This window comes from Abramis brama (genome assembly GCF_963993115.1).
Source record: "Abramis brama genome assembly, chromosome: 13".
Taxonomy (NCBI): Eukaryota; Metazoa; Chordata; class Actinopteri; order Cypriniformes; family Leuciscidae; genus Abramis; species Abramis brama.
The window spans coordinates 35,716,576-35,741,395 of record NC_139975.1 but is presented as its reverse complement, the minus strand read 5'-3'; the positions used below and the strand labels follow the sequence as shown (position 1 = coordinate 35,741,395).

Below are 24,820 nucleotides of genomic sequence, written 5' to 3'. Positions count from 1 at the left end.
TCCTTTACTATTTAGTTTATATATTAATGATCTCCCGCAACAGTGTGAAGGGATTCAAGTACAAATGCATGCTGATGATACTGTGATTTTTACACATGCAAGAACAGCTGAATTAGCAGCTGAGAAGTTAAAATCTGCTACTGAAAGAGTTACACAGTGGCTGGAACAATCATGTCTTAGCTTGAATATTAGCAAAACTAAAGGATTTTTTTTCACAAAAACAAAAGTTAAATCTCCTGATGTTGACATATTTATTAATGGTGAAAAGATAGTGAGTAAAAGTTAATGAATTCAATTATCTTGGTTTAATATTGGACTCTAACCTTAGTTTTAAAAAACGTAAAGAAAATGGTGAGGAATATTAAATACAATATGGCAAATTTCAGACAAATTAGACATTGTCTTTCTTTTGATGTAGCTAAGGCTCTGATGCATGCTACAATCTTCTCTCACATGTCTTATTTGTCAAGCTGGTGAAACTGTTATTAAACCCTTGAAAACGCTATATAAACAGACGTTAAAAATTTTAGATAAAAAACCTAACCATTTTCATTCTTGTAGGATCATAGAGACATATAATTTTTTAAACTGACAATTTTAGACTTTATTCAAGCATGTGTATGGTTCATAAAATTTTAACCGGTCTGGCTCCTTCTGTATTACGTGACTTTATTCATCTTCGCTGTGAAACTTTTGTGAGATCAACCAGACTATCGCATATGAGTAATTGTCTAGTTCCCTTTCGTCGTTCTGCATTTGGGCTATCATCTTTCACAGTGAAAGCCACTAATCAGTGGAATGCCCTACCAGAGGACATAAAAGGGTGTAAAACTAACGGTCTTTTTAAATTGAAGTTAAAATCTTTTTTAAAATCAAACCAATTATGTAACCATTAAGACTGTTGTAGGGGTTAAATTGACTGACTGATTTTATTTATTTACAGCCCTTTATGGCCCTGACAGTATGTGTGTATGTATTTATTGTATGTGAACATATAGGTATTTTCTGTGTTTTGTAAGTGTTGACCTGCCCGGGGACTACGGACGAAAATTAGCCTTTGGCTAAATCCGGTGCAATGCATGAAATGTGAATTTTATGTTAAAAATTGTGCATGGTCCCTTTATAAAAAAAAAAATAAATAAAAATCGTATCGCATATCGAATATCACATTGTTTAATGAGTTATCGCATATCGCATTTTTCTTCAATATTGTGCATTTAATAACTTCGTCCAGACGATGAATGGCAGACCGAGGCTTCACCAATACCGATCTCCTCTATGAAAGGAAGGCGAAACTTGTCCTTCCTGTAAACCTTTACAATGTGACCAGATTTTACCTGTTATGAATAGTTATTTTTATAAACCTTTACAATGTGACCAGATTTTACCTGTTATGAATAGTTATTTTTATAAACCTTTACAATGTGACCAGATTTTACCTGTTATGAATAGTTATTTTTATAAACCTTTACAATGTGACCAGATTTTACCTGTTATGAATAGTTATTTTTATAAACCTTTACAATGTGACCAGATTTTACCTGTTATGAATAGTTATTTTTATAAACCTTTACAATGTGAGCAGATGTTACCTGTCAGTCATTTATTATAAAACCATATAATGTGAGCTCTGTAGATTCCCCTTAAAACTTAAAGGAATTAAGTCTTATAGTTGGAAGGAATAAGTCACGTCACGTTTGCAAATGAATACCATCATCTTGGTTTATTACTTATGAAATTTAAATGGTGAAATGTATCTACATGAAGGTCATAGAAGGTGTATAGCTTCCTGAAAACATCAAACACTTCTTACAACTGATTTTATACAACTTATTTAAAAATTTATATTTAACCAATTACCTAATCTCCTATCCTTAACCCTTAATATTCTCATTCCTTCTTATTTACAAATAATTTTTCATTGCTGCTCCATCAACTCCTTCTGACAGGACGAAGTAGTTAAATATGTCCCCATAGGTTACCTCTGGCCACGTTAACCATGACGATGGATGAGACAATGTGAGACCAACTGATCGTCGTACGATGTTTTCTCCATGCTCCCAATTTAAAACATTTACAGTATTAACGTTATTTGTCATTTTGCAAAAGTTTTGGCTAACTATAAACAATCTTCTAACTACTAAACATAGTTACCGGATGTGCCGTGTCAGTTTAGCGGAAGTCGGATGACAAAATGCGGAAGCGCAAAGTATTAAAAGTGGACGGGGCGGAATAAGGTGAATAATGTTGGGCATTGAGAGTATAATGGAAATATAATTAACCACAAACCAACACGAGACTTCAAGTCTTTTAAATTAATGATTCTCTCTTATATCTTCTTTTTTTTTGTATATAATAAAATACCAGTTCGGGGTTCCTCTTTTGGCTGTTGTTGCAGCCAACTGCACAACATATTGCAGGCATTACTGAGACCGTCGGTCATAAAGATGGCGGCGCAAGGCTACAGAGACGTCATGTGGCCTGAACGAATAGGCCGCTTAGGATCCTTTTATGTATCCTTCCTTTCACGGGGAAACGAAGGGTGCATTTGGCGTGGCTTTTGAATCAGGGTAGCCGTCGCGGCGCGATGACGCAACCGTCCTGCAAATGCGACCTTCCAAGGATGCAGCCTTTGAATTGGGACACAGGTTGTATATGTCCATCCCACCGATTCATCACACACACACACACACACAGATAGGTTTACTCAACACTTTTAGTTTGAACTGCTTAAATGGGGAACTACTTTCTTCAGAGCTTCTTCAAAAAACAAATTTCTGTGCAAATGTTACACTTATTATGGAATATTTGTTTGCACATTTATCTGTCTCGTCCAATCCAAGGCTGTTCATTTTTTTATTTTATTTTTTTAAAATATGATGCATAAATATCTGCAACATTTTTATGAGGCACTAATAAAATATTCAGAATAGGGCCTAAAAGTATCAAAATTTTACCTTTATCATCATTAACCACCTCAGGGACTCCAGTATTATATGAGTTGTTTGTATTTTCTGTTCAGTGAGGTTTGCAGTTTTTAGCCCTGTTGGACATGTGAGAATACTGAAACCCGTACAATCGTTACTGAGGGATTTCATCACAACATTGTCATGACAATGTGAAAATAAATGTTAGCCTTGGACTTGAATAGCACTTTTGCATCTCGCCTGACTTTATTCATTTATATTTATATTAGAATTTTTCACATAACGATTGCTAAAATCATATTTATACATCGGCAGTTTTATAAATCATATTTTGCATAGGTTAAGAGATGCAGTTGAAACAGTGCAGCAAGTCCTCAAGTTCAACTCACTATTTCATTATTTCCTAAAATCAACAGCAGTATTTGATGTTCTTTAGTGATTATGAGTCATGAATTATTACCCTGAAGTTTAGCACCTTTGCTAAAGTAGGACAAATGAAAATGAAAAAGTGACATTTCAGGCATCTTTAAGTGTGATTTAAAGTTTAGTTCACAAAAATAAAAAAATAAAAGACTAAAGCGTTTCAGACACCTGTTCACGCAGAAGCGTTGCCCATAGCGTTCTGACGCAGTGTCTCATTCCCTGTTCTCAGGGAACATAGGATTGTCACAATCCACACACGGGAAACAGGGGTTAGATCCAAAAGCAGATTAATAGGGTAATCCGTAATCATAAAACAGTCCAGGCAGGGGTCAAAACTAAAGTAGCAATTCAAAGAACCAGAACCCCAAAGTGGTGTGACGTATAACAAGGACTCCGTAACAAACACTAAACAGGCAGGGTATATATACACACAGAAACTAACAATCATGATGGGGAACAGCTGGGTGCAATGAACAGTGATGAGTGCAGACAAGGATTGTGGGGAATGCAGTTCTTAAAGGAGCCTTTTTTCTCAGATTGAAGAACATTTCAAAATTCTGAAGAATTTTTTTTCCACTATAAAATGTTTTCCACTTTGCCTTTTGTGGAATATAAAGTTTCCATCAATGTCAATAAAGAACCTTTATTTGTAAGAGTGTAGCGCAATTGTTGACAAGAGAGATCAGGCAAACCAGATTTGTATTTGATAATGACATTAAAAGTGAGTCTGAGCTTTCTCCAGGACCACTGAGGTTCATTCTCATGTTACACAGCATGTTTGAGCTTCAGCAAGAACCATTTTGAATGATACCAAACATGTATAGTGTTGAATGATAATTGTTCACATCAAGAGTTTTGGGTAAATTTCAGGTGATCTCCGCATGCGAGAGAGAAGAGATGGGGGAAGAGGAGGTGAAGGGAAGGAGATGTAGATTAAGACGATACTGAGGTGATTGACTCAGTGTTATTGCGTCTTGGGTGCGGATGCTCATTTTGCAAGAGAGAGTTCAAATGTTAATTTCCTTTGTTTTCTCAGCGAGTAGTCCTCTCTTGGCCAGATTGCTCTGCATCTTCCAGTTTTTCCAGTCTTACACCAGTGTCTCGGGTCAAAGGCAGTAAAACACCCTGGACAGATGGCCGGTCCATCACAGGGATGACACACTCACATCTAAAATCTCCAATTCACCTGTCCTGTATGTCTCTGGATTGTGGGGTAAACCCAGAGGAAACCAACGTCAACACGGAGAAAACATACAAACTCTACGCAGAAAGACTCCTGACACAGCTGGGACTCCAATCCTGCACATACCTGATTATACTATACATGTTGCTGATGTTTTTTTTGTTTTTTTTTTATTTATTATTATTTCTTCAGGAATTGTTGTCTTTTAATTTTTGACAAATTCCTATTTGTAAAGATACTGAAAAAATATATATATATATATTTTCAAATGAATAAATTAGTCTTAATTTTTTTATCCTACAATGTGTTGCGGTCCCTGGTCTAGGTTAGGCTGTAACATAAATGACGAAACAATAGTTACCCATTTTTCTTTTCATGTTCTTTGGTTTATTTTCATTTCAATATTCTTTTGATTTTAACAAAAATCTACTTTTTTTCACAAAATAAAATCTATTTTATTCGAGAATCCTCCTGAGTCTTTTTGGTAGAACTAACTTTCCCACACAAAAAACTAACTTCCCTACAAACCAAATAAAAGAAACAACATACAATGACATATCTCCTTATTTAACCAATAAACAGGAGAAAAAGTGATGGACTTTTGGCCTACAAAAGCTTCTCCCCCCTCGGCTTCTCAAATAATTAAGAAGGAATACAGATATGATCAACAGGACACTGATGTTTTCACATAATGGGCAAACTGTGTCAAAAGTGTGTAACAGCACTCAGTTAAACACAAAGAAGAGCACAGAAATCCCCATCTTTCACACAGCACAGCAACAGTCAGTCAAGAGCAATGACAGAGACAGAGAGCTTCATCCAGAGGAATTTACAGTCCGGGTCTCTTCTCTAGTCCAACAACCAACAGCCTTGCATTACGTCCAGGACCAATCCTAAAGGAGGAAGAGGAGACCGCAGAAACAACAACAGAACCAACACAGCTGCATTCTGTCACAGACGTTACAGAGAAATACTGATTTGTGGGAGAAACCATTAAAGGAGCCGTATGTAAGATTGTGGCCAAAACTGGTACTGCAATCACTTTCAAATTACTGTAGAGCGGTGTATAGCACATGATTTCTTAATGTCTAGTGACATATCAGGGCCATTTTATAATTAATTGAAATACATTTTTGAACATCTGACAACTCTTATATTTCTTAATATGCCCTATAAGGCAGAGGTTGATCTTGAGTATATGACTGGATGGCCTGGCCATTGTGGATGAATCTGCTTTATCTTGTGTATAAATATGACCCTTCTTTAGTAAAATTGAGTGTTATGGTATTACACGGTCTCGGTTTCTAACTGAAAGCTTCGAGGTTGCAGATAGTGTACCTGACAAATAATCTAACAGGAGTAAAAAAAAAAAAAAAAGAAAATTTGTGATATTCTGCCCTTGATTTGGTTCGGGGACCTCCTTCCAATATTCACCCATTTTATTTTGTCTTTCCAAGATTTGAGGGAGAAAACAGAACTGCTTTAATAGGCAACATTTATTAATGGATTAAACCATTACACATTCAGGTCATAATGAATGAGACACGAGTAGCTGACTAAAGGTCTGTCAAGCTGAATCATCGTGCCATTCCCGTCACTCCCGATCTTCATTCCTCTGGATCACATGGGCCTTCATACTGGATTAAGATTTGAGTGCCTGATGCCCTAAGAAGAGAGATTAAATTGAAGATTAAAGTTTGACAGACTCTAAACTGTTTTTAAACCTACAGTACTTTATTTTAAAATACATGCATTTTTAAACTCACTTGATGGCAGCACACAGCATGCATTCATTGTCGTATGTTATTCCATCGGATCCACACACGGGTGAAAGTATCTCTGGGCATACGTCAGGATAGTCCTTGCAATCAGGCTTGACACATACAAAGAAAAAAAAACCTTGAGTTATTTGCACCTGGAGGAAAGCAATTCTACAGCCTTTATTTACTCACCACTATTTCTTCATCATACATGTCATCTGTTTGTGCATTTACACATGGGCCTTCATTCTGGATTAAGATTTTAATGCCTAAATCCCTAAAAAAAAAAAAATTAAATTGAAGATTAAAGTTTGAAAGTGTCCGACTCTAAACTGTTTTTAAACCTACAGTACTTTATTATAAAATACATGCATTTTTAAACTCACTTGATGGCAGCACACAGTTCGCATTCATTGCTGTATGTTATTCCATCAGATCCACACACGGGTTCATCTATATCTAGGCATCCGCCAGATGGGTACTTCCAATCAGGCTTGACACAAAAAACAAACAAAAAAACAACTTGAGTTATTTGCACCTGGAGGAAAGCAATTCTACAGCCTTCATTTACTCACCTCTCTTGCTCCATCAGATATGGCCACTGTTTGTGTCAAGAAGGAAAAACAAGGATTAAAGTTGATCATGATATGGCAAGAGGAAATCAAATAACATACATGCTAACTTGTTTTTTTCTCACAAAAACAGATCTTTAGTCTTTTGTTTTTGTGAACTATACTAAAAAAAAACACTTAATGTCTGAATGTCACTTTCATTTATCTTACTTCAGCAATGGTGAATTAAGTCTCTAAAGAATGTGCATACTTTATTAAAACAATCACATTGATTCATTATGAGCCACATTAGACTGTTGCTGAGTGTCAGTGTGTATCGCAGGTCCTCATGTGGCAAATTACCAACATCCTAACATCAGTTGTTCTGTAAATTAAATCATTACATTACTCACCTAGGACACAGAGAAGGACGATGATTCCTCGTGCAAACATTATTCACAACCTGAAAGTCAACTCACTGACGATATGATCAGTGATAAAATGATCCGCCTATTTATATCAATACAATAAGCCTTCGTAGGATTTCCTAATTGCGCAGCCAGGTGTTCCCGATCACCGCTCCTGGCGCCAAGCACCGGTGCGAGAGGACAGCTGCCATCCTGATAATTCATTTGATATAATTAGGTAAACAGCTTTGGAACCAGAATTGGCTATTGTCATTTTTACGTTTTATATTTTACTGGAGGACATGGTAAGTATGTTTCAGCCCCGGCGCTGCCGGATCATGTATTTTCGGTTTAGCCCTGTTTGAATACATGGATTTCTCGGCGACGTCATCACTGCTTGCGCACGCAACCAAGAGGCAAAAGACCCGCGGTCTTCGTACCGGAGTAAATAGATTTTAACACATGTAGTGTGTGTGCTCAGGGACAACACATGTTGTATCAAATTTAACACACAACCTGTGTCGATTCTTAACACATCTCTGTGTTTATAAGGACTACACATTTTGTATTACCTTTAACACAACTAATGTGTTATTCCTCTTACACAGAAGTGTGTTGAAACCTTTTACACACTAATGTGTTATAGTTACACAACTTGTGTCAGATATGTGTCACATGTGACTGTAGTCGGTGTGTATTTGCCAGAGTTACTTCCTGTGTTTTTACAACTGAGTGTTTGGATGAACACTGAAACATATTGTTAACTTGTGTTTATGGAGTCCAGTGACATTTAATAAAGAGTTTGTTTGAACATTTTATTAGCTGGATGTTTTAGACATTATGAATCTACATAGAAAAGCTCTTATTGAGAATTAACAGAGGTTTAGATGTTGATGTTTCATTGAATGTGTTATCTGAAGTCACCAGAATCGTGATTAATGGCTCCTTTATTTGAGCTCTTGACCCTTTACTCTTCTTTTAGTGTTTCTCTGGCTGCTTTAACTGTATTTTAATAAAATACATTTGTTATGGCGAGTGAAAAGATGATCAGATATTTCTTGACAATGTCATAATCAGCAAGTGCTGATCTGATCAAGTTTGAGTATGGATGGTGCACATTTATTTTATTTATGTGCTGTTAGTTATAATGATCTTGTGACACTACATCATGCTATCCAGCAGAGCAGAATAATAAAATAAATGTTTTCTGAAATCTTTTATCTGCAGCAGAAATTAGTCAAACACAGACCTCAAGAATCAGCGCATGAATCTCAACAATGGTGACAAACAAAAAGCTTCATGCAGCAATGCATGCTGGGAGTCATGGATGAGATTTGCACTATGGTGGCACCCAGCATGCATTGCGGCATGAAGCATTTAGTTTGTCACCATTGTTGAGATTCATACGCTGATTCTTGATATCTGTTTGATACCTTAGACTGTAAGATTCTGTACGAACTGTGTATTTAAAAATTAATTTTAAGCTAATTGCATTATGCTAATCTTTTATGTATTACACTCATCTTTCAAATATTAAACTTTTTCTGAGCTTCTGCTGAACAATCTTACATGTTCATGATGATAATATTATCATCTGAGCATATTTTTCTCATGATTTTTTCTGCTGTTTCAAATGCACAGATTAAATACACATTTACAACAATCAGATAAAACTAATGTTAAAGAGTCAAGGGTCAAGAGCTCAAATAAAGCTGACACGAATCACAATTCTGGTGACTTTAAATGAAACATTCAATGAATCGTCAACACCAAAACCTGTTAATTCTCAATAAGAGCTTCTGTAGAGTCTGACAGAAATAACGTTAATCTGGTTATTAATAGCAAGTGAAAGCAACATTTGAAAAAGACATTGAAAAAGAGGCATGGTGTGATTGGCTGAAAAAAAACACCCTTTAAGTTTTCATGAATTAAGATTTAATTTATTTATTTGAATATATTGCTTTATTTATTTTAGAGCATTTTATGGGATACCATATAAAATATACCTATATTTTTTTTTCATAAAAACAAACTCTCCTCCACCCAGTGCTATTCTATCCAGAGTTACATTTTAACACACGTTGTGTGTTAAAAATATACACAACATGTGTCAAAATGCCATCAACACATCTTGTGTGTTGTTTTTTAACACATCTCTTTTTAGAGTGTAGGCGAATGGAAGAGTGGGACAGAAGGAGGAAGTTGTATGTTAAATTCTTTCTATTCATAATTTGACGAGCTGCACATGACCACACAGCACGTAGTTGTATGCATCAAGGGATTTGTACGCTCTAATCATATCTCTTGTATACACACTTGGTGTCTGAATAAGATAATTATATATATATCAGGCCATACAATTGCTGGCCACTTCTTGTCATCCACAATCCAAAGATCGTCATGTATTGCGTAGGGATCTGGCAAGATCTCATCATTGCTGAGAGTAAGTTTTTTAATATAATCGCCACGGTCGGAGGTACTAATGGCTTCCCACATAATCCATCGTCAAATCTTTGATTTACAGTAAAGTAACGTTGTCAACGTGTCATGAAATGTTGCAGGTCGTAAAGTAACGTAAACAAGGTTAACTTATTTAAAAGCAAATTCAGGCTCTATAGATGCTGCACTGCTAACATTGGCTATTACTAACTTAGTCTAACATGATAATTCATACATGCATCACAGTATGTCCGGATTTTGATTCGTAAACAGTTGGACGTTTTTACATAATGTTATATTAATATGAAACACAAACAAACAGATCCAACTCTGAAATTGCAGTTTATTATTGAGTCAACAAGAAATTACAAACAATGCGAAATCTACGTTAATTACAATGTTCTTTATCAGAACTCGGCATAACAGATAGCGGTTTTCTGCCTCCTGTATTGTTTGTATACAAGAAACCCGTGAATATAAAACCCAATTGAATATAAAAAAGTCCAGTATTTCTCGCGCTCGTCATCGGCAGCTGTCAGTCACAGTTGCCAGGCGACAAGAACAATCCTCCGTAGGCTAGACCGGTCCGAGCGCTTCACATGAGCCCTTTGATATGGGACGCAGCTGTAGTTAGCAACAATTTGTTAATATTCTGACAATAGGCCTACATTTTGTTACTTTAATTTTCGGAACTGCATATTTCGTTAAGTATTCACGTACAAATGTGAAGTAACCTACTGGAGTACTTTTTTCCCCTCACATATGATTTTACATTAAACTACACAAAAGTATATAATGTAACAACCTTGAAAATATTCAGAAGTAAAATGCAGTAGCCTTATATAAATACAAAACGATCATAAAAACCCTGAGAAGGAGTCCAGCAGCTCCACCAGGGTCTCCCTGCTCAGCTCAATACAAGTCTACATCATTTTTATTCTTATTTTATGTACGGTAAATGTTTATGTTGATCTTGATATGTTTAACATATGTTGTTAATAGTTGGAAAAAGTACTTTACAGTTTTTCTTCATTGGTTTGGCTCATTTCTTGAAGCAGAAATTACATTCTCAAAACTCTAAGATCTTTTGGCAAAACAGTCTTACAGTTCAGCACAACACTATAGCTCACTTGCAAAAGCTCATATCTCTCCCAGAACTGTTCATGCTTTAAAACTAAATTTGTTTCCCATATAAAGAGTCAGTGCCACGAAAATGGCAAAGATCCTTCTCAATTGCTTTGGCTCATTTCTTGAAACAGACCGGACGTTCTCAACACTCTTGGTGCTTTTGCCAAAATAACGTGGATGGTTCGGCACAACACCATGGTTCACCTGCAAAAGTTCATGCCTCTCCCAAAACAGTTCACTCATGTGTCAAAACTACATTTCCTTCTCATCTAAACAGTCAGTGCCCCCAAAATGCTTCGTCCCTTTGGCATTGTGTAAGCACTGCAAGTCAAAATGTTTAGATGTTTTGTCACTATGGCAGAGGACCATTGAAATATCCCTCGTGTCCACCTTTCAGTCTTAGCCCAGTCCTTCATTGACAATTACTGTACTGTTTTTTTTTTTTTGTCTAGCTAACAGAATACAATTGTGTATAAAACTGAAAAAAAGAAATAGGATTTTAGGGTAAGAGTAGCCTCCAAGGTTTGACATCACACATTGCACTCATACTGCCAAGGAAATTGTAACCATTATCATTCACACACATAATGTAGCTTCCATACATCAGAGTAAAAAGAAAATGTATACAGCATAATATACTGTAATATAAACACAAACAAAAAACAATGAAAATTATATGCAGCCTACAGTGCTGTAAATAAACCTGGAGTTTCACAACTACAGTTTTTCTCAGTCGCTTTGGTGCATTTCTCACATCACTATTTACATTTGCACAACAGTTAATGCAGTTCTCAAAACAATTAGTACAAACTGCAAAACCTAGTTGATAACCTGCAAAAGTGTGTCACTTGCTCAAAATGGATAGCTCACTCCTCAAAAGCAAGTATTCATGTCAATGAAAGTGTCAGTGTCATCAAGATGAAAAGTCCTGACACCATCGTTTATGAACAAGATAGTCAAATGGCTTGGTCATGTTTTCATTATGACAGTTTACTCTGTAAATGTTTTCCAATGCAAAAAAGTCAGATCTTGGTGACACTACCTGAAAATGCTCAAGACAGCACTATATACTATTTGCACAGCCATTTAAAAAATACAGTAAAGTTACACATTACTGTATTTAGTGAGGTAACTGAGTACAAGACACTGAATATGTATGTTTCACATTTTTACTGCATATGCTCTTTGCAATTCTAATTTGTTCACAGCATTGTGCAAAAAAAAAAAAAAAAAAATACACAAACAACAAACATAAACTCCCTTTGGGTAGAGCTGTGCACAACTGTGAACAATATTGCAGTACATATTGGAACTGAACATACAACATGCATAGTACTGTAATTAGAGCCAGACCGATATTATCGGCCGATATTAGGCATTTTCCAAACTATCGGTATCGGCATTTATAACGGCCGATAAATGAATATTTAAAAAATAAAATAAAAGCGGACGAAACACCCTGCAACCATGTTATGAGTGTTGGCGCTGCATAGTTTGTCCACCAGAGCGCACTCTACAAGGAAGACTGCTAACATCAATGAGCTTGGAAATCACAACGAACTTATTCTGCCTAAATAAATTAATGATTACTGTATTTATAACTAGCATATCTGTAGTTCCAGTCCCTGCATTGTAAAACGTAAGTTAGGCACGCGAGGAGTGAACATTTAGACATAGAGAAAAAGTATCAAACATAGCAGCTAGCCTGTGCATAAAAGTTAGCTTTTCTTTTACACGTGTGTGAAATCCAAGTGTGTGTTACTGTAGGGGTAATTAACACATGGTTACCGAGTCGATCGTTCCCTGGTATGCGTTTTCATGAAAATCGAATGTAAAGAGTTTTATCTTTAAAAACAGATTAGCTTATGACGCTATTATTTGGGGCACAGAGTAAGTAAAAGTAAATCGCTAGTTAATACCACTAACAAGGCTCAAAATAGCCTCACACTAACATAATGAGGGTCCCTACATGCAAACCGAAGCATTGAGAACTCTGTAAGTGTACAGACAGTTTAATAAGAAGATACTTTATAAAGACAGTACATTACATGAATTGGGACACAGGTTGTATATGTCCATCCCACCGATTCATCACACACACACACAGATAGGTTTACTCAACACTTTTAGTTTGAACTGCTTAAATGGGGAACTACTTTCTTCAGAGCTTCTTCAAAAAACAAATTTCTGTGCAAATGTTACACTTATTATGGAATATTTGTTTGCACATTTATCTGTCTCGTCCAATCCAAGGCTGTTCATTTTTTTTTTTTTTTTTTTTTTTAAATATGATGCATAAATATCTGCAACATTTTTATGAGGCACTAATAAAATATTCAGAATAGGGCCTAAAAGTATAAAAATTTTACCTTTATCATCATTAACCACCTCAGGGACTAACCAACTCTATTATATGAGTTGTTTGTATTTTCTGTTCAGTGAGGTTTGCAGTTTTTAGCCCTGTTGGACATGTGAGAATACTGAAACCCGTACAATCGTTACTGAGGGATTTCATCACAACATTGTCATGACAATGTGAAAATAAATGCTAGCCTTGGACTTGAATAGCACTTTTGCATCTCGCCTGACTTTATTCATTTATATTTATATTAGAATTCTTCACATAACGATTGCTAAAATCATATTTATACATTGGCAGTTTTATAAATCATATTTTGCATAGGTTAAGAGATGCAGTTGAAACAGTGCAGCAAGTCCTCAAGTTCAACTCACTATTTCATTATTTCCTAAAATCAACAGCAGTATTTGATGTTCTTTAGTGATTATGAGTCATGAATTATTACCCTGAAGTTTAGCACCTTTGCTAAAGTAGGACAAATGAAAATGAAAAAGTGACATTTCAGGCATTTTTATGTGTGATTTAAAGTTTAGTTCACAAAAATAAAAAAATAAAAGACTAAAGCGTTTCAGACACCTGTTCACGCAGAAGCGTTGCCCATAGCGTTCTGACGCAGTGTCTCATTCCCTGTTCTCAGGGAACATAGGATTGTCACAATCCACACACGGGAAACAGGGGTTAGATCCAAAAGCAGATTAATAGGGTAATCCGTAATCATAAAACAGTCCAGGCAGGGGTCAAAACTAAAGTAGCAATCCAAAGAACCAGAACCAGAACCAGAACCAGAACGTGGTGTGACGTATAACGTACTCGGTTACCTAATGTAACCTCGGTTCTCTCTAGAAGAGGGAACGAGTATTGCGTAAGTTGCTTACGCTACGGGAAAGTCTTCTTTCTTCGAGATCTGAAGCCAAAAATTATCCTTAATTTTGTATTCATTGTCAACGCAGTGCGGCAGCCGGCAGACCAAGGCAGGCTGTATAAGCGTGCTCATTGGCTGCTCGGCGGCAACTGCTTAAGCCTATCAGTGAGCCTCGTGAAACGTGGCCTCCAATGAGGGCGCTTCGCGCCCTCCACACCCTTCTAACCGTCAAGATGGGTGTGGCCAGAGTGTATATAACGAAGGCTCACAGGCTGAATATCTGGTTTTCGTAGTCTGAAGCGCAAAAGCTCGTGGCGCGACACGGCAGGTTACGCAATACTCGTTCCCTCTTCTAGAGAGAACCGAGGTTACATTAGGTAACCGAGTACGTTCTCTTACGAGAGGTTCTCTCGTATTGCGTAAGTTGCTTACGCTACGGGAACCCATTGTCAACGCCGTGCGCGCCGAGCATCCAGCACTTGAAACCCAGGGAGACCAGGGAAAACATTCTGCTGGAACAGGTGGCCGGTCGGAGAGACGGGCCAACACAGTACAAAGCACTTCACTCAGTGTATAAAATAGAGCGGCGCCGCCGGTCTATAAGTATATATCAGTGCAAAACAGTAGGGCCGGCAGCGCGAGCCCACACAGTACATAAGCACACATTAGGGGAAGAAAAGAGCGACATCATCGGTCTTTTACGAAGAGAATAACCCCCCGCGCAGCAGAGTGGAAGATGGGCGGCCAGCAGCGCGGGCCAGCACCGGTAAACAGCGCGTAACGGGGAATGAGAAACAGAGCGGACCAGCCGGTCTGAGTATAAAACACTTCACCCTAAGTAACATGCCAGAAATATCGTCAGCATGCGAACGTAGTCTGCACATGAGCGACTGGGCAGAGCATACATGTCACTTATACTGACAGCAATTTAGCCTGTAAGGCGGGAACTTCCAGGTTATAAAACCTCACGAATGTCGATGGGGAGGCCCAGCCCGCCGCCATACAAATATCGTGGATAGAAATTCCACTGGACCATGCCCACGAAGAGGCCATGCTTCTAGTAGAGTGGGCTCTGATACCCAGAGGGCACTGCAGGTGTTTGGAGGCATAAGCTGCTGCAATCGCATCCACTATCCACCTGGACAGGCTCTGTTTCGAGGCGGCGAGACCCTTGGTGCGCCCGCCGAAGGAAACAAAGAGCTGCTCGGAACGCCTGAAAGCGGCGGAGCGCGTGATGTAAACTCTCAGCGCCCTGACAGGGCATAGGAGGGTTATCACTGTCCCCATTATCAGATGCTGGCAGAGCCGAAAGGGAAATAATTTGTGCCCTAAAAGGGGTTCCAATCGCTTTGGGGATGTAACCGTGTCTCGGTCTGAGAATGACTTTCGAGTCGTTCGGTCCGAACTCAAGACATGCAGGGCTAACAGATAGCGCGTGCAAATCCCCCACGCGTTTTACTGAAGACAGAGCTATCAGAAAAACGGTTTTGAGCGACAGGTACTTTAAATCCACAGATTCAAGCGGTTCAAAGGGAAAAGCCTTCAGGGCCTCCAGGACCAAGGACAGATCCCAAATAGGAACCGAGGGGGGCCGCTTGGGATTCATCCGTCTGGCTCCTCTGAGGAAGCGGATAATAAGCTCGTTCCTTCCTAATGTCTGGCCGCGCGTCGTCTCAGCGAACGCTGCAATAGCTGCCACATACACTTTGAGCGTGGAAGGGGACCTGCCCTTGTCCAACAGCTCTTGTAGGAAGGAGAGCACCCGTGGGACCCCACATGCACGTGGATCTAAGCTCTTAGTAGCGCACCATTTAGAAAACACCGACCACTTAGACGCGTAGAGCCGTCTCGTGGAGGGGGCTCTAGACTGCGTGATCGTGTTCACGACCCCTTCTGGCAGGTCAACGGGTATCCGTTGATTACCCATGCATGCAGAGACCATCGTTCTGGATGGGGATGGCAGATCGATCCACCGGCTTGAGAGAGGAGATCCTTTCTCACGGGGATCGGCCATGGGGATGAGTGCGACAGCCTCACCAGCTCTGGGTACCAGGTTTGGTTCTCCCAACGCGGGGCTATAAGAAGCACTGGGTGGTGCGTTTCCCTGATCCTCGCAATGACCTGTGGTAACAGGGAGATCGGGGGAAAAGCGTACAGCGGGAGGCTGGGCCATGTCTGGGACAGCGCATCCTCGCTTTTCGAGAAAAATTTCGGGCAGTGAGCGTTGTCTCTTGACACAAAGAGATCGACCTCCGCTCTGCCGAATAGGCGCCAGAGAAACTGGACTGATCGGGGGAAAAGCGTACAGCGGGAGGCTGGGCCATGTCTGGGACAGCGCATCCTCGCTTTTCGAGAAAAATTTCGGGCAGTGAGCGTTGTCTCTTGACGTAAAGAGATCGACCTCCGCTCTGCCGAATAGGCGCCAGAGAAACTGGACTGTCTGGGGGTGCAGGGACCATTCTCCCGGGGGAATGATGTCTCTGGACAGTCTGTCTGGACCGACATTCAGGTGGCCCGGCACGTGCGCGGCTCTCAGCGAGCGCAACGAGCGGTGAGCCCACACGAGAAGGCGTTCTGTCAGTTTGCACAGGTTTCTGGATCTGACGCCGCCCTGTCGGTTCACATAGGATACCACTGACATGTTGTCCGAGCGGACTAGCACATGGTGATCCTGTATAAATGGGAGGAAGCGCTTGAGCGCGTTCTCGACCGCTATCATCTCCAAACAGTTTATATGGAGGCATTTCTCCTGGTCTGACCACAGGCCAAAGACCGGTTTGCCCTCGAAAAGAGCGCCCCAACCTGAGGTGGAAGCGTCCGTCGAGATAACTTTGCGGTGCGAGATGGCTCCCATTGTCACTCCCCGCTGGTACCAGTCAGCCGCTAACCAGGGCTTCAGTGCTGAAACGCAGCTCTGAGTCACTCTGATTCGAATGCCGCCGGAAGCCCAGGCTCTGTGAGGCACTCGGGCATTCAGCCAGTGTTGTAGCGCATACGTAACAGACCCAGCTGAAGCACTGCTGCAGCTGAAGCCATACATCCCAGCATCCTCTGAAATGTCTTGAGAGGTGCGGTGCTGCCCGGCTGGAAAGACGCGGCCAGGCGTCGAATGCAGCGCGCGCTGTGTCGACAGGCGGGCCGTCATTGCCACAGTGTCCAGATCCAAACCCAGAAAAGAGGTTGATTGACTGGGCACTAATGAGCTCTTGGTCCAGTTGACCGTGAGCCCCAGGCTGTCCAGGTGGCTTAGAAGCACTGTTCTGTGGGCGATGAGTTCGGCCTCTGACTGTGCTAGAATTAGGCAATCGTCCAAGTAGTTCAGAATTCGCATTCCCCGACCCCTCAGGGGAGCGAGAGCCGTGTCCATGCACTTCCTAAATGTACGGGGTGCCAGCGACAGGCCGAAAGGCAGGACGGTGTACTGATATACCTGACCGTCGAAGGCGAATCTCAAGAATGGCCTGTGACGGGGTATTATCTGGATCTGAAAGTACGCGTCTTTTAGATCGAGAGATATAAACCAGTCCCTCGGGCGAATTTGCGCGAGAATATGCCTGGTTGTGAGCATTTTGAACGGTCTTCTCATAAGAGTTTTGTTCAAACGTCTCAGATCCAAAATTGGTCTGAGAGATCCGTCCTTCTTGGGAACGAGGAAATAACGGCTGTAAAAGCCCGACTCGCTCATAGAAGGGGAAAACCGGTTCTATAGCCCCTTTGCACAGAAGTGTAGCTATTTCTGCTCGAAGTAGATGTGCTACTTCCCCATTCACTCTGGTCTCGGTACGCGCTTGAAAGCGCGGAGGGCGGCGAGCGAACTGCAGAGTATAGCCCTGTTTTACTGTGCTTAGCACCCATTCTGACGCGCCTGGAATAGCTTTCCACGCTTTCGCGTGTGCAGCCAGGGGCAGAATGGCCTCCGAGCTCTGATTGCCGCGCGTCGCGGGCGCAGCGAAATGTTTGTTAGTATGTGTGAGCGCTCGAGGGCGGGCACAGGACTTAATTTAAAACATGACCGGTCGTGAGAGGCCGTGTGACAGAGCGGGCAGTGAGTAGGTGTGGGCACGGGGAGGTGGACACGTGACCTACTTTTAACACTCGAGCGGCTTCTGCCTGCTTTATGAGAGTGGGCTCTGTGAGAGACACGGGATTTATAGTGCTTGTGTTCTGGGGTGAACACGGAAACGTGGGCACATTCACTGCATTTGAAACACATACGGCGTCAGCCGTGCAACCAGACATTATGCTCATTTAAGATTTCTCTGGGTCGCCGTGAGAACGGTGGTTGCGCGCAGGCGAGCGGATAGATATACCGGCTCGTTGGCTGCGAGGTAAACATCTGCAGTAGCCATGGCAATGGGGACTGACAGAGCGTGAAGCATTGACGGTGGTCCAACCGCAGCCGGACTTAACCGTCTTTTCTTCCCTCGTGTATAGAGGCTCAATAATAATCGAGCACCATGAGTAGGAGGGGTGCGAGAGGCGGGTTCGCTTTCTGTATGTAAGAAAAGCTGGCCGCGAGCTCGGAGAAGCGAACAGCATAAATTTAATCAGTTGCGAGAGCCGGGATCGAACACAGGTCTCTGGTGCGAAAGCCTATAATTCTGCCACTGTACCACAGGGGAGAACACAATAGCTTTTGGTTAGCGCGAGCATATAAGTGAGCGACCTCAAGTTTGTTTGCAGGCGTGCGTGTAATAAAAACAGGCTCGTTTACTGCAATAGTAATATTTCCAGCCGCCTGAACTTAAGAGCGGACTGAGAAATGTGTGAGAATTGGCGGTTTGTCCGGCCACAGCGGGACGAAAACACTCTCTCTCCTCTTTTCGCCAGTGAGTGAGGCGCGCGCGCTGAACGTTGCTCGTGACCGTCCGCTCTGTCATCCCTTGTGAACGGCGCAATCTGCGCGGCCCAACAAGGGGGAGAGCGGGTTCGCTTTCTGTAAATAAGAAAAGCTTGCCGCGAGCTTGGAGAAGCGAACAGCATACATTTTTATCTGCCGCGAGAGCCGGGATCGAACCCGGATCCCTGGCGCAAAAGCCTAAGATTCTGCCACTGAGCCACAGGGGAGAATACATTAGTTTTTGGTTAGAGCGAGCATATAAGAGCGTCATGTCTTGCGACGGCGTTTGCTTGCAGGCGTGCGTGTATTTATAACAGGCTCGTATACTGCAATATGAACAATTCCAGTCGCCTGAACTCAAGAGGGGACTGAGAAATGTGTGAGGAATGGAGGTAGGTCCGGCCAGGGCGGGACGAAAACACTCTGTTCTCCTTTCGCCGGTGAGTGACGCGCAAGGACGGAGTAGCTTTCTTGTAACGTAAAGAGAGCTCCAGGACCGTCCGCTTCTGCCATCCCTTGTGAGCGGCGCAGTAGCGCGGCTCGAACAGAGAGAGTGTATCTATCTCATTCGCCTCATCCCCTGACGCGGCGGCGGCGCGGGCGAGAGCCTGCGGTTGAACGGCAGGAGGGGGGGCGGAGAGGGCGAGAGAGAAGCTCGAGGGAGAAGTTCCGGCGAGCTCCTCAGTCACATCAGTGTCCGGAGGTCTCTGCGAGCGGCACTTCTTCTTGCGCGGCCCGGCAGGGACAGGCGGAACGACAGCTTGGTCGAAAACTTCAAGTCGAGCCCGCAGGGTCGACATTGAAAGTTCTTCGCACTCGGGGGGTGCGGTGGCGGCGTGCTCGCGGCCCAGGCAGAGAGCGCAGATGAGGTGGCGGTCTCCGTTGCTGAGCGGGGCGCGGCACAAGCCGCAGGAAAAAACGAGGCATTTTTAGAAAAACGCCTCGTGCTCTTTTAGAATGAGAGAAAGTATGTGTCGCAGTAGGCGAACACACACAGCAGTAAAAGGATATGTCGCCGGATAGCGTAGCAGGCACGGATGGCTGAAGGCGGCGAAGGCGGCCGGCTTCTTCAGGCGCTGTCCTAGGCTTGCTGGTCGCTGGTTTCAACGGCGGCGGCTCTCAAGATCCAGCGATGCGAAGAGCTTCGCTGAAGACAAGAAAATCAGATATTCAGCCTGTGAGCCTTCGTTATATACACTCTGGCCACACCCATCTTGACGGTTAGAAGGGTGCGAAGCGCCCTCAACACAGGCCACGTTTCACGAGGCTCACTGATAGGCTTAAGCAGTTGCCGCCGAGCAGCCAATGAGCACGCTTATACAGCCTGCCTTGGTCTGCCGGCTGCCGCACTGCGTTGACAATGAATACAAAATTAAGGATAATTTTTGGCTTCAGATCTCGAAGAAAGAAGACTTTCCCATAGCGTAAGCAACTTACGCAATACGAGAGAACCTCTCGTAAGAGAACAAGGACTCCGTAACAAACACTAAACAGGCAGGGTATATATACACACAGAAACTAACAATCATGATGGGGAACAGCTGGGTGCAATGAACAGTGATGAGTGCAGACAAGGATTGTGGGGAATGCAGTTCTTAAAGGAGCCTTTTTTCTCAGATTGAAGAACATTTCAAAATTCTGAAGAATTTTTTTTCCACTATAAAATATTTTCCACTTTGCCTTTTGTGGAATAGAAAGTTTCCATCAATGTCAATAAAGAACCTTTATTTGTAAGAGTGTAGCGCAATTGTTGACAAGAGAGATCAGGCAAACCAGATTTGTATTTTATAATGACATTAAAAGTGAGTCTGAGCTTTCTCCAGGACCACTGAGGTTCATTCTTGTGTGTTACACAGCATGTTTGAGCTTCAGCAAGAACCATTTTGAATGATACCAAACATGTATAGTGTTGAATGATAATTGTTCACATCAAGAGTTTTGGGTAAATTTCAGGTGATCTCCGCATGAGAGAGAGAAGAGATGGGGGAAGAGGAGGTGAAGGGAAGGAGATGTAGATTAAGACGATACTGAGGTGATTGACTCAGTGTTATTGCGTCTTGGGTGGGGATGCTCATTTTGCAAGAGAGAGTTCAAATGTTAATTTCCTTTGTTTTCTCAGCGAGTAGTCCTCTCTTGGCCAGATTGCTCTGCATCTTCCAGTTTTTCCAGTCTTACACCAGTGTCTCGGGTCAAAGGCAGTAAAACACCCTGGACAGATGGCCGGTCCATCACAGGGATGACACACTCACATCTAAAATCTCCAATTCACCTGTCCTGTATGTCTCTGGATTGTGGGGTAAACACAGAGGAAACCAACGTCAACACGGAGAAAACATACAAACTCTACGCAGAAAGACTCCTGACACAGCTGGGACTCCAATCCTGCACATACCTGATTATACTATACATGTTGCTGATGTTTTTTTTATTTATTTATTATTTATTATTATTTCTTCAGGAATTGTTGTCTTTTTATTTTTGACAAATAAATTCCTATTTGTAAAGATATTGAAAAAAAAAAAATATATATACACTGCTCAAAAAAATAAAGGGAACACTTTTTAATCAGAGAATAGCATCAAGTCAGTTAAACTCCTGGGATATTGATCTGGTCAGTTAAGTAACAGAGGGGGTTGGTAATCAGTTTCAGCTGCTTTAGTGTTAATGAAATTAACAGCAGGTGCACTAGATGGGCAACAGTGAGACAACCCCCAAAACAGGAATGGTTTTACAGGTGGAGGCCACTGACATTTTTTCCCTACTCATTTTTTCAGACTGTTTTTCACCAGTTTTGCATTTGGCTAGGGTCAATGACACTACTGGTAGTATGAGGCGATACCTGGACCCTACAGAGGTTGCGCAGGCAGTCCAGCTCCTTCAGGATGGCTCATCAATACGTGCCATTGCCAGAAGGTTTACTGTGTCTCCCAGCACAGTCTCAAGAGCATGGAGGAGATTCCAGGAAGACAGACAGCTACTCTAGGAGAGCTGGACAGGGCGGTAGAAGGTCCTTAACCCATCAGCAGGACCGGTATCTGCTCCTTTGTGCGAGGAGGAACATGATGAGCACTGCCAGAACCCTACAAAATGACCTCCAGCAGGCCACTGGTGTGAATGTCTCTGACCAAACAATCAGAAACAGACTTCATGAGGGTGGCCTGAGGGCCCGACGTCTTCTAGTGGGCCCTGTGCTCACTGCCCAGCACCAGGGAGCTCGATTGGCATTTCCCATTGAACACCAGAATTGGCAGGTCCGCCACTGGTGCCCTGTGGTTTTCACAAATGAGAGCAGGTTCACCCTGAGCACGTGACAGACAGGAAAGGGTCTGGAGAAGCCGTGGAGAATGTTATGCTGCCTGTAACATCGTTCAGCATGACCGGTTTGGTGGTGGGTCAGTGAGGGTCTGGGGAGGCATATCCATGGAGGGACGCACAGACCTCTGCAGGCTAGACAATGGCACCCTGACTGCCATTAGGTATTGGGATGAAATCCTTGGATCCATTGTCAGACCCTATGCTGGTGCAGTGGGTCCTGGGTTCCTCCTGGTGCACAACAATGCCCGGCCTCATGTGGCGAGAGCATGCAGGCAGTTCCTGGAGGATGAAGGAATGATACCATTGAAGGGCCACCACGCTCACCTGACCTACATCCAATAGAACACCTCTGGGACATTGTGTTTCGGTCCATCTGACATCACCTGGTTGCACCTCAGACTGTCCAGGAGCTCAGTGATGCGCTGGTCCAGATCTGGGAGGAAATACCCCAGGACACCATCCGTCGTCTCAGTAGGAGCATGTCCCGACGTTGTCAGGCATGCATACAAGCACGTGGGGGCCATACAAACTACTGAGAACCATTTTGAGTTGCTGCAATGAAATTTCAGCAAAATTGACAAGCCTGCTGCATCATTTTTTCACTTAGATTTCCGGGGTGTCTTTGAATTCAATCCTCTGTAGGTTGATTATCTTCATTTCCATCAAACGATGTGGCATCCTTTCGTTCATAACACATTACCCAGTTCATATTAGTATAGATATCCAGCATGATATTTTTCCCCATTGAGATCTGATGTGTTTTCAAAGTGTTCCTTTAATTTTTTTGAGCAGTGTATTTTCAAATTAATAAATTAGTCTTCATTTTTTATCCTACAATGTGTTGCGGTCCCTGGTCTAGGTTAGGCTGTAACATAAATGACGAAACAATAGTTACCCATTTTTCTTTTCTTGTTCTTTGGTTTATTTTCTTATCAATATTCTTTTGATTTTAACAAAAATCTACTTTTTTTCACAAAATAAAATCCATTTTATTCGAGAATCCTCCTGAGTCTTTTTGGTAGAACTAACTTTCCCACACAAAAAACTAACTTCCCTATGAACCAAATAAAAGAAACAACATACAATGACATATCTCCTTATTCAACCAATAAACAGGAGAAAAAGTGATGGACTTTTGGCCTACAAAAGCTTCTCCCCCCTCGGCTTCTCAAATAATTAAGAAGGAATACAGATATGATCAACGGGACACTGATGTTTTCACATAATGGGCAAACTGTGTCAAAAGTGTGTAACAGCACTCAGTTAAACACAAAGAAGAGCACAGAAATCCCCATCTATCACACAGCACAGCAACAGTCAGTCAAGAGCAATGACAGAGACAGAGAGCTTCATCCAGAGGAATTTACAGTCCGGGTCTCTTCTCTAGTCCAACAACCAACAGCCTTGCATTACGTCCAGGACCAATCCTAAAGGAGGAAGAGGAGACCGCAGAAACAGCAACAGAACCAACACAGCTGCGTTCTGTCACAGACGTTACAGAGAAATACTGATTTGTGGGAGAAACCATTAAAGGAGCCGTATGTAAGATTGTGGCCAAAACTGGTACTGCAATCACTTTCAAATTACTGTAGAGCGGTGTATAGCACATGATTTCTTAATGTCTAGTGACATATCAGGGCCATTTTATAATTAATTGAAATACATTTGAACATCTGACAACTCTTATATTTCTTAATATGCCCTATAAGGCAGAGGTTGATTTTGAGTATATGACTGGATGGCCTGGCCATTGTGGATGAATCTGCTTTATCTTGTGTATAAATATGACCCTTCTTTAATAAAATTGAGTGTTATGGTATTACACGGTCTCGGTTTCCAACTGAAAGCTTCGAGGTTGCAGATAGTCCACCTGACAAATAATCTAACAGGAGTAAAAAAAAAAAAAAAAAAAACACATTTATGATATTCTGCCCTTGATTTGGTTCGGGGACCTCCTTCCAATATTCACCCATTTTATTTTGTCTTTCCAAGATTTGAGGGAGAAAACAGAACTGCTTTAATATGCAACATTTATTAATGGATTAAACCATTACACATTCAGGTCATAATGAATGAGACATGAGTAGCTGACTAAAGGTCTGTCAAGCTGAATCATCGTGCCATTCCTGTCACTCCCGATCTTCATTCCTCTGGATCACATGGGCCTTCATACTGGATTAAGATTTGAGTGCCTGATGCCCTAAGAAGAGAGAGATTAAATTGAAGATTAAAGTTTGACAGACTCTAAACTGTTTTTAAACCTACAGTACTTTATTTTAAAACACATGCATTTTTAAACTCACTTGATGGCAGCACACAGCATGCATTCATTGTCGTATGTTATTCCATCGGATCCACACACGGGTGAAAGTATCTCTGGGCATACGTCAGGATAGTCCTTGCAATCAGGCTTGACACATACAAAGAAAAAAAACCTTGAGTTATTTGCACCTGGAGGAAAGCAATTCTACAGCCTTTATTTACTCACCACTATTTCTTCATCATACATGTCATCTGTTTGTGCATTTACACATGGGCCTTCATTCTGGATTAAGATTTTAATGCCTAAATCCCTAAAAAAAAAAAAAAAAAAAGTTAAATTGAAGATTAAAGTTTGAAAGTGTCC

General features: G+C 41.7%; 3 protein-coding genes across 7 annotated transcripts in view; all 3 read right to left on the bottom strand.

The window, feature by feature from the left end:
- LOC311094454 (serine protease inhibitor Kazal-type 1-like) overlaps window positions 1-24,820 on the bottom strand; it is a 129,884-nt gene that overhangs the window by 45,806 nt on the left and 59,258 nt on the right. For 2 of the 4 annotated variants that reach the window (XM_084132417.1, XM_084132423.1), the window contains exon 1: window positions 7,258-7,352. The exons of the other annotated variants lie outside the window; for them this stretch is intronic. In XM_084132417.1, the coding sequence (XP_083988543.1) occupies window positions 7,258-7,297 (40 nt within the window). In that variant the 5' untranslated portion in view covers window positions 7,298-7,352. Of the gene's footprint in view, window positions 1-7,257; window positions 7,353-24,820 lie in introns of those variants that run through there. 4 annotated transcript variants of the gene reach the window in all.
- Window positions 6,015-6,937, bottom strand: LOC311094821 (ovomucoid-like; the record flags this gene model as incomplete). The annotated part of the gene is made up of 5 exons (XM_084132994.1): window positions 6,015-6,198; window positions 6,300-6,406; window positions 6,486-6,570; window positions 6,680-6,786; window positions 6,869-6,937. The coding sequence occupies 5 exons, from the start codon at window positions 6,935-6,937 to the stop codon at window positions 6,141-6,143; spliced, it is 426 nt and encodes a 141-aa protein (XP_083989120.1). The 3' UTR covers window positions 6,015-6,140.
- LOC311094453 (ovomucoid-like) overlaps window positions 24,211-24,820 on the bottom strand; it is a 100,976-nt gene continuing 100,366 nt past the window's right edge. For both annotated transcript variants that reach the window (XM_084132416.1, XM_084132415.1), the window contains exons 4-6: window positions 24,683-24,767; window positions 24,498-24,604; window positions 24,211-24,394 (exon numbers count right to left, since the gene is read on the bottom strand). In XM_084132416.1, coding sequence (XP_083988542.1) covers window positions 24,337-24,394; window positions 24,498-24,604; window positions 24,683-24,767 — 250 coding nt within the window. In that variant the 3' untranslated portion in view covers window positions 24,211-24,336. The remainder of the gene's footprint in view (window positions 24,395-24,497; window positions 24,605-24,682; window positions 24,768-24,820) is intronic.